The sequence below is a fragment of the Siphateles boraxobius genome, unplaced genomic scaffold (assembly GCF_051911475.1).
Source record: "Siphateles boraxobius isolate OS27281-9 unplaced genomic scaffold, OSU_SipBor_1 55, whole genome shotgun sequence".
Taxonomy (NCBI): Eukaryota; Metazoa; Chordata; class Actinopteri; order Cypriniformes; family Leuciscidae; genus Siphateles; species Siphateles boraxobius.
The window spans coordinates 2278584-2288844 of NW_027509181.1; the positions used below are offsets into that span (position 1 = coordinate 2278584).

General features: G+C 36.7%; 1 protein-coding gene across 1 annotated transcript; it reads left to right on the top strand.

Annotated features, from left to right (window-relative positions):
• Positions 1 to 3139: 3139 nt before the first annotated feature.
• Positions 3140 to 8624, top strand: LOC143714557 (uncharacterized). Its single transcript, XM_077205779.1, has 7 exons — positions 3140 to 3271; positions 3871 to 3981; positions 4087 to 4128; positions 4416 to 4485; positions 4695 to 4825; positions 6881 to 7085; positions 7820 to 8624. Exons 3-7 carry the CDS (start codon positions 4126 to 4128, stop codon positions 7927 to 7929), a joined length of 519 nt encoding a protein of 172 aa, XP_077061894.1. The 5' UTR covers positions 3140 to 3271; positions 3871 to 3981; positions 4087 to 4125; the 3' UTR covers positions 7930 to 8624.
• The last annotated feature ends 1637 nt before the right edge of the window (positions 8625 to 10261 follow it).

Below are 10261 nucleotides of genomic sequence, written 5' to 3' on the forward strand. Positions count from 1 at the left end.
GCCAGCTAAAGTCCTGCTATTTGGAGGTAAGTTTGAAGTTAACTATTATACCTATTTTCCCTACACGTTTTGCAAGTACTAGCTAACGTTAAAGTTAACTGTTTATTTGTGCCATTTTATAGGGAGTAGGTGTCGGTTAAACTTTTTTTTACTCCTGTCTTTTTATCAGATTCGTACAAAGAACTCATCTCAAAGAAAAATTTATTCCTTCTGGGTAAAGATATATGGGCCAAGGAGGAAAGCAGGGGTGTGAGCATGAAGAAGAAAATGCGGGAGACTAACGTGGTGGCTAGAACCAATATTATCTGTCTGCAGTCCCGGAGGCTGCATTTTCAGGACCCCACTTCTAGGACCGCATTTCTAAGACCCTAGTTTTTTGTGACAGCGCCACCTACCGAGTCGAAGAACCGCAGTCCCAGGAACGCATTTCCAGGATCCTAGTTTTGGAGGACCGAAAAAAGTGCCACCAATGCAATATTTCCACCCAGTTTTAACTACATTAGAGTGTTTTTTTTTCTTTCAAGTTTTATTACACCCAAATACTACTTTCTTTATTGCAATTAAACCAGGTTCCTAGGAATGTTGAGAAATTATTGGGTCTAAGTAGCATATAATAACTATAAAATAAACATGGAATCATTTTATAGTCTTTTCAGTCACTATGGACCACATTTTCAAGTACAGAGGGAAGACAAGGATGACTCTGGGGGTAGATTTAAGATTTTGTATTTTACAAAATAATATAAAACACCTGAACTTGAACACACAAAATATTTTACAAAATAATATATAACTGAAATTGAACACACAAAATATTTTACAAAATAATATATAAAAACTGAAATTGAACACACAAAATATTTTACAAAATAATATATAAAAATTGAAATTGAACACACAAAATATTTTACAAAATAATATATAACCACTGAACTTGAACACACAAAAAAACAAATTTGATCATGACCTGAACCACATAGACAGAACTTCAATGGATGGACAAACACATGGACAACATCATCACTGACTCCTAAGAGAGAGAAAGAGAAGTTAATTAAATAAGGAACATTTAGTTGACCATGTTCTACTCTCTAATTTTAAATTTCATATTTAAGAGATCTTAGTTACCACAGAGTAATGATAATGATAAAAATAATGATATCAATCTCCATACCAATTAATTTTCATAATACAATTATTGCATACTGTTCAAAGATTTGAAAAAAAAAATGATTTTGATGTTCTCGGAACAAAGGTTCTAGAAACACTCATGTCGTTTCTTGAAAAACATTTTTAAGTTAATTTCATAAAAATAAATAGACATAAATTTGGTCTAAACCTAGTGCTTAACCAATTTATTTATTTATCTTTTGTCATACTATTGCCTACCCTGAGCTGTGTCCTTGATAGCACTTTCATATAGAGTACAGTATACAGTAAATGACACAATCTAACACGTGGGATTTCAATTATTATAATGGCCTCTCGGATATGTCTGACTATTAAAATGTCATATGTCTCAACCAACTTTATAAAACCATGTCAAAATGAAGAGACGTACACATAACATGTATTGTGGGTAACGTTAAACAGGCTGACTGTGAGCACGTGACAGTGAAAAGATTAAGATTATTTTAACTGAGTAATAAACAAGCTTTCAGAACAAACATGCTACAGTTTATTGTGCTGTAAATAAGTCAACACAGGCTTATCATGCAACAGTTCCGTTAAATGAACGTGCAATTCATTTTCCAGCATTAGAGGCTAATATATGATGGCAAGACTGTTTAGCAAATCACCAGCACGTTGGCAACGTTAACTTTCCAATGAAATGCATCAAAATTGTTTTTAAAGTTAAACAAATAAAAATTGATTCGCATTTGATACTCACACTCTGAATGTCATTCATCTTCGCTGGTCCTCTAATTCGATAGGTGGCGCTGTCACTAAAAACCTAGGGTCCTAGAAATGCGGTCCTAGAAGTGGGGTCCTGAAAATGCAGCCTCCGTGTCTGCAGGCAGATGCTACTCGCTAGAACGGCTGTGGTGGTGAGTGGATAAGGTTACAGTAGGCCTACATAAAAAAAAAAACGTACATGCTGTCATGCTAATTTAAATAATAATGTTAGCTAACACCCAGCTGTTTTTTTGTATGGCAGAGAACTTAATATTATGCCCTGCATCCTACGTAAGTAAAATAAATAACAATATCAGCTAAATGTTGGTTAGTTGATGTTATTTAAGTAAAGTAACTTACTGGTTTGTTTACAAAATAATACATTGTTTGTCATATGTGAAATAAGCTGATGATTATTATAATACTAAAGCATCACTGCGTAAGTTTTTTTTTTCTTTAATCTATGGTTTTTGGTGAGATATTGGATGATTTTAACATTTATAGAAATGAAGATGTGAGTGAAAAACACTATTTGATGGAGCTGTTAAATTCTCATAGGCATCTGAAATGTGACCCTGACACTGCTTACTGTAAAATATCAGAATCCAACAAGGTTGAACACCGTTGGGTTAATCATCAACAATGCGATTTAAAAACAAATAAAGTGTTATATTATCCTTCAGTGTGTAAAATATTAATTTTGTACTAGTAACTAAAGCTGTCAAATAAATGTAGTGGAGTATAAAGTACAATATTTCCCTCTGGAATTTAGTGGAGTGGAAGTATAAAGTAGCATAAATGGAAATAATCAAGTAAAGTACAAGTACTTCAAAATTAGACTTAATTACAGTACTTAAGGAAATGTACTTTCCAGTAATGTATGTAGAAGCATCCACAGTTTAGTTGCATGGTAGCTGCAGGGAGCCAGGTTGGTGTATATATATCACAAATTATTATTATTGTTGTTATTATTATTATTGTTGTTATTAGAACAATCATTCAACTTCATGTTACTCACAACTGCATGAAGGCTCTGTGTGTTGCCACTGCTGCCGTGGCAGACCCCTACTTCAGATAATGGGCTGTGGTCTGCGGATGCTGATTAAATTTAATATATCTTTTTATGTAAATTTACTCTGGATTTAATGAAGCTCAGTATGCCAATGAGACTTTCACATTGTGAGGCTGTTGTTATAAATCATTTATCTTTGTTTTTATCTTATACACATTTTTGCAGGCAAAACAAACCAAGATTAAAGAGGCAGCCAGGGACCTGGTATTACAAAACCTAAAGACTTCCCTGTCTCAGAAGAGGGCCCTTGCCACACAAGATCACCACACCAGTTCTGAGGATGAATCTCCACAACGTCATTGTGTAATGCATGCTTTTTTCCTGAGAAGCTGGCTACATTGTTAACAATAGCAAAAATTGGTGTGTTTCCAACACTACAAAGTGCTTAATAAACATGTCTTGATTTGAAAATATTGGGACATAATCTATTCCCCTTGTTAATCTACTATTCATAGTTTTCAGTCACGTGACATTTGCGGTACCTGGAGGGCAAAACAGACCAACATAGCGGCTCACGCCGTGACTCCCCCATAGAGAAGCCGCAAAAGCAGTTACATTTATTTGGATCACCTTTCAACTTGAGAAAAAGAAAGATATGAGCACAAACTGCAAGTGCTGGGCTCTTTCAATCCACGTTACAGCAATCTGGCGCATTTCTATTGTTAAAAAGCGCCAGTTGCTTCCTAGTTGGCAGGCAGCGGAAAATAATGTTTTTTTTACCTTTCAATGGAGCGTTTTTCATGGAATATGATGTCACGTTCATACATTTTACTTATCGTTAGTTATTAAGTTTTCTGCCCCTTAATTCTCTAAACTGGTCAACCACGGTTTATAATGCCAGCATCAACTAATTTTATGAAATTGTTAACTATTTTTCTACTTTTCCCATATACACATGACAGGCAAAGCATGCAAAGAAGGCAGTGAGACGTGTTTTGCCACCCCCGGCATCCAATCATAACACCAGTTCTGATGATGCCACATACATAGGCAGTCCACAACGTCCTAACATTGTAAGTCATACTTTTTTCTTAGCTTTTTTTTCTATACTCTCTCAAACACAAATACTTTATCTGTTTAATTGCTATATTGTTCTATTCTTTTTTCCAAATTTTCAGGGTAATGAATCGGATCAAGATTTATTCTCCACGCCGAGAATGGTAAGTTACTTTATTACGTAATATGACATAATTTACACATAATCACAAATGGGCTGTACTCAAGCCATAATTCAATCTCACCTGTTTTCTCCAATTTAATGTTGTCACTCTTAAATAATTTAGATGACTTTAATTTAAAAGATTTGCATCACTTTTACAATGTATACACACCTCCAGATGTTATGTTCTGTTAGGATAACATGTTGTAAATTACAAGTTATTGGGGTTTAATGTGACTAATCAAATCTATTTTTCCAAAAATCCTGTTATTCTATTCTTGATTGTAGCAGCTGATGGATGATAATACTGGTCACAGCGTGGGACCCCATGTGGATGAAATCATGGCATCACTGCGTGGTGGGTGTTCAGATTGGGATTGAAGGGTTGACATTTCAGAACACAGTGTGTTTATTAAATTCTGATTTAGGATCGTTCCACATAATGCATGATTGCCCTGTACTGAACTTAAGTACTATTATCCATCTACTTCTGGCCAGCTTTTATATTTAGTCCATTTGTTCTGTGCAACATACACAAACTAATGAAACATCATCACATTCACCTAGACCTCCCGGAATTGATCAAATTAATGAAGGAGTGTGTGGAGTGCGTCAGGGCATTAATGCCCTCAGCCGGGGGCACCCCTTCATCTGTGATGTCATCATTATCTCTTACTGCGGACATTGAAATTGAAATGGTATGTTAGAATTAAGGGATGAATTTATCTGTTTATTACTCAGCAGCCATAGTTTATTCATGGATGTTTAGAATGCTAAATTTGCATAAAGTTGCATTTTTGTATGTTGTGTAGTGTTATTGCTAAAATGGGTCTGTAATAATACATGTGTCACGGGTTTGGGTTGGTTGGGTGGGTGTGTTTTGTATTTGTTTCTGTGTTCATTGCCTGACCTTGAGTTTGCTCTTCTCTGTAGTAGTATGTATTTGTGTTACTTTGGTCATTTGTTCGTTCGTCAGTTGTCCTTGTTATGCGTTCATCAGTGTTTCTTGTCTTGTTTTACTGTCTCTATGGCTGCTTCTCAAGTCTCTTATTTGTCGTTTCCTCGATCCTCACTTGAACCACAAGTTTTCTGCTCCGCCATCTTGCAGACGGTCACAAAGCTCTTATTTGTGCTCCGAGGATCGAGGAGCGATCTCTGAGGAGCTATGAGCGAGGATACACCAGTGCATCCTTTGCGGAAGTCTTTTACTGACCGACGCGCCCCTTACTCGGTAGCCGTTATATTGATTGGACGGTGCAGCTGATCCGACTATTCTGATGCACGATCAGATAACATTAAAGTCAAGTTCATCACTGCAAAGAGTTAGGCTATATTTGATTTGTTTTATGAATCACTGTCTAGTTATAATCTGAGTTCATTGTAGGTCTGAACAACAAAAGCCCCACACACAACTTTCTGCATTTTTTAGAAAGATTTTATTTTTATTTATTTTTCTCCCATAAACTTTTATAATGGAAACAATTAAAGTCAGAGAGCGAGTCTGTCAGCAGGAAACATGTTTTACATCATTTATCGTCATTACTATTCAGTCACATTATGAGGCTGGCCATTCTTGTGTTTAGTCGAAATAGACAACTATAAAACAGCCGCTCATCCAGCCAATCTCAATACTGCATCTGATGAAAGCAGCCGCTGCTCCGCGAGTAAAATCAGCTGATGAAAGTATGAATGAAAGCTATGTGCTAAAAAAAACAAAAAAAACATCGGTTTGATATGAGAGAACGCAGTGATCGATCGGTGAAGAGTGATGTGACTTTTAATAAATGTAATGTTTGCAGTAGGCTAGTGCTAGGAAATAAACTGAAAGCTAAAAATCGTGCATCGACTTAGTTACAACATTTCATTTTCTTTTAAACATTTAGCCTAATAAATCACAAGACATATTCTGGGTTATTCAATAACGAATTCAAAATCAGAATCAATAATATAAATGCAGATAGTATCAGCATTCTGCCAGTAGAAATGATCCTGTGCCTCTGAGCAGGACACAGAAACCTATACGGTAATTATTATTCATGTGCAGGTGTTTGTTTATAAACAGGTAACAGCTACAGAGAGGATCGTGCTGCTGTGCACTGATTAACTGTGAGACTTTATCAGAACAGCGCACTTGTGTGCAGACACAAACTCGAGAAGCAGCCTGTTTGTTTTACTTCCTGTGCTTGTCTCTGATTGTCTGAGTAGTGTCACCTGTGTGTAATTAGTTTTATCCCTCACCTGTGTATTTAAGTGGCTGTCTGTCTATCAATTGTTGTCAGTTCATTATTGATTTTGTCATCAGTGTTTCCTGCGTTTCCAGTGTGGCGTTTGCTTGTGTTGATTTCATGCATGTATTCCTACAGTGTACTCTCAATTACTTGTGGACTACTCTCACTTTTGGATTTAAATTTTCACCTTTGGTAGGGATAAACACCTTCAATTTACCTGCTTCATCTCTGTGTCTGCATTTGGGTCCTCAAACTCTGTCTCCTGTGGCTGATGGCTGATTGTAACGTGTTATACAATTGTTTATCTTTCTGTCAATGGGAACCTTTACACCACGCGTCAAACCACTCCGTAGTGCAATATATAGACTAATACCAGTGTTTTGTAAGGAGAGAAAATTGATTTAAGCACATTGTTTTCACGTTATTTGAATGTTAAATTTCTTATCGGTAGATAGATATCTCCCAACTATATATTAATTTGGTCAATTCATTCTCTCCCTTTCCCCCTCCCTCTCTTCCATACAGCACCACTTGGCTGGCAGTGCTGTGACCGTTCCAAAGAGGGCCTTCTTGCGGCTGAACCGATCTCGAATGAGCATTTTTGCTCAAGAGCTGGCTGTCCTGGTGTTCAAAAAGGAAGTCCTTGCTCAGTCCACCCTGACTGGGAAGTCTGGGAAAGGGGCACCACCAAAAGGACAGCTGGACGTTGCCAAAGTGCAGGCCATAACGGGTAAATTACCTTGACTCTACTTGAAAAGCTTCTGCAATTGTATGTATTTTTGTAGCAGCAGTACAAACCACCAGTAATCTTTAAATGTTTTGCTATGTACTGTAGTAGGGAAAGAGCCCGACCGATATATTGGCCAGCTGATATGAGCTAATTGCATTTCATCGTCCGTTTATAACGACAGATATGACTATTCAAAAAGACACAGACTCAGATCTTTCACTCATGTCATGGGTGTTGCAGGGCTCTCAAGTGTCACGCATTGAGCGTGACAGTCACTCATTACGGTCTTTTGTCACACTCTCCCGTCACACATCGTATTTCTCACGGTGAAAAACTATTTGTATTATATTTAATATGCCGCAGCGCCCCAAACTCTGGCCACGCCGTTCGCACTGTGGAACCGGCAGGAATCAAGCGCCTCTCTTCTGGTGTTGTTTGTCTGGTGTTAGCCAATCAGACAATTCGTCTGGTGTTGTTAGCAGTCTCTCTGTAGTTTATACAGTAAAGGGGTATACTATCCAAATTATTCTGTAAATCTAGATCTCTGCTCTTTTTTTACTTTAATACCGGCATCGGCCCCCAAAAACCCATATCTGTTGGGCTGTAATGTTGGCATGCCATACTGATACAATTCTTCAGTGCTAAACCTTTGAAAAATACTATTTCATTGCCAGATGGTCTTATTTTGTGAAAATAGAAGAAAATGTTTACCTTACCTCTTGTCTATTCTGCAGATGCTGTTCTTCAGGAGTTTCCACAGTCAAGTGCCTCTGATGTGCGTGCAGCCATCAGACGCAAGTGTAATAATGAGCAGTTCAACCAAAAAAATCTACGTAATATGTAGTATGTTTGTCAAGTGCAGTGGTGCAATGATTGATAATGTTTTATGGTGTTCCTCACTGTTGTTTATTTTCACAATTTCTACCTCAAGTCAGATGTGTCAAAAGTGTTTTTTTGTTTTTGTTTTTTTGGCTTCAGCCACCAAAACAGTGGACATAACGATTCTGATGTCACAGGGAATCTTTACAAAATATAAATCCCTTTTAGTTTGGTGAGTTAGCTGTTTTCTAAAATGCCTACATCCCCATAAAGCTAGTCAAACAGTCATATATCACCCACCTTATCTAAACATGACAGGTTTAAGGATACATAAGAGCACTGTTTCATATGTTAATCAATGGACTCTTATAAACACAAGACTTTATTTACTGAATTTGGCTTGTCAGTTTGCAAGCTTTGATGTCTGGCCATAAGTTCTTTTGCGACTTCTTCTGTCCGTTATCTTAAGTAATACTGTGACGTTGAATTAAAACTATTCTGTCCTAATACTTTCCATAAGTTTCTAGAAAGTGTACTTTCTTTTTATTTTTATAATGTTAGTGTTAGTGTTGTATACTGTGTTAGTATTGGCAATGTACTATTAATACTGTGTTAGTATTTGCCACCATACAAATTCACCACACAGTGGACTCAATCACCTCCCTGTTATCGTTGTGAATGCCCAAACTATGACCAATAAAGTACTTTTTTCACCTGCAAGTGTGTTGAGTAGTCCCTTATTTAATTCAGCCTTCATACTGGTAGCCTACAATAGCTAACCAAAAAGTAACAGAGTAATAACATATATTGATAAGTAGCCAAAAAGTGTACTTTGTTTCTAATTTGAATAAACCCAAAGTAGAACTGAGCATACTATAATCACAATAATAATATTTTAAAAGTATAATGCTTTTATATTTGTAAGACATTCAAAGTGCATTTTAAATGTACTTCTAACACAGATATGGTACACTTAATGCTTATTAATCAAGCATGTATATCATTACATACAGCGATATACTTCAAGTATACAAAGTATACTTGAAGTGGTTCCATTTTAGCACGTAAAAGTACACTAAGTACACTTCAAATTGTGCTTTTCTACAATTAAATTACAACTAAAATATATTAAGTACAAAATTAGTTGTTCCAAAATAGCATGCTTCAAGTTAAATAATCATTAACAAACTTGAAGTATACTGATGATTAGTCTGGCTTTAAGTATGCTCAAATATGCTAAGATTTAATATACTTAACACATTTATTTTTCACCTGGGGTCTGCTGGCTCTAACCAGTTTTTTTTTACTGCACGCACTGAGTGACACTTTCTTGCTGTATTTTATAAATAAAATAAAGGTAGTTGTGTTATAAATAATATTACAAATTAAGCTGCTACACTCACAAAAACACAAACACCCCCCCCCCCCCCCTCTCATGATCAGTGATACAGAATAATGAGTAAATAGTTTTCTAATCAGCAATAAATAACAATTTCTGAACAACCCATATCAATTGCATGCTTAAAATACCATACCGGTTAAAGCCCCGCCCATTTCAAGACAACCTGACCCACTTCCGGGTTAAATCCCGCCCACTTCCGGGTTAGGCCCCGCCCAGTCCGAGTACAGATACAGATACAGATAATTCATATGGTTAACAGAAACAGATACAGATACAGATAATGCTGTACTCGCTCATCCCTAATACATATATATATATATATAGATAGATAGATAGTTATAGATATATAGATAGATAGATAGATAGATATATCATAAAACTTCAAATAATAGCCCGGGCTTTTATTTTCCCAAATCGTCGAACTGCACCGGCTTGTATTTGAGACAGGCGTCTATATGAGACAGGTCTCTATAATTTAGTGTTGAGATGTTGTTCATTGAGTCTTTAATCTCTAAAAATCTCTAAATGCTCCACGTGAAACTGCGGTCTTCCAAGTTCCAACCTTTTTCTATCGTGTCAATTGATTTGATTAATATGCACGAGAGAGAGAGAGCAAGACAGCGCTCGTGTTGTTTGAAGACGCGAGAGTGCACGCGTGCGGCCGGGGTGCTCTCTCTCTCTCTCTGCTCGTTATGCACCCTGTCAAGCGCAGCAGTCATTCTATTCTACATCACTCACCGATCAAAATAGGCTTTGGCGGGACAAAAAGCGGATGATCTGACGGTTTTAGAAGATTAACAACCCGAAAGTAAAAAACAGACCCGGCCTCTATTTGAGACCGGCTTGTATGTACCCAAACCTGCAGCCACACCAGGCGTGTAAAAGAGACAAGCGTTTATTTGGGACTCGGCTATTATTTGAAGTTTTACGGTATATAACAAATAAATATATATAT

Bases quoted from the DNA above. Each gene is read 5' to 3' on its own strand.
- LOC143714557 (XM_077205779.1), top strand. The intron at 4,486-4,694 runs GTGGGTGTTCAG...ACATTCACCTAG, and splicing joins AATCATGGCATCACTGCGTG to ACCTCCCGGAATTGATCAAA. The intron at 7,086-7,819 runs GTAAATTACCTT...TCTATTCTGCAG, and splicing joins CAAAGTGCAGGCCATAACGG to ATGCTGTTCTTCAGGAGTTT.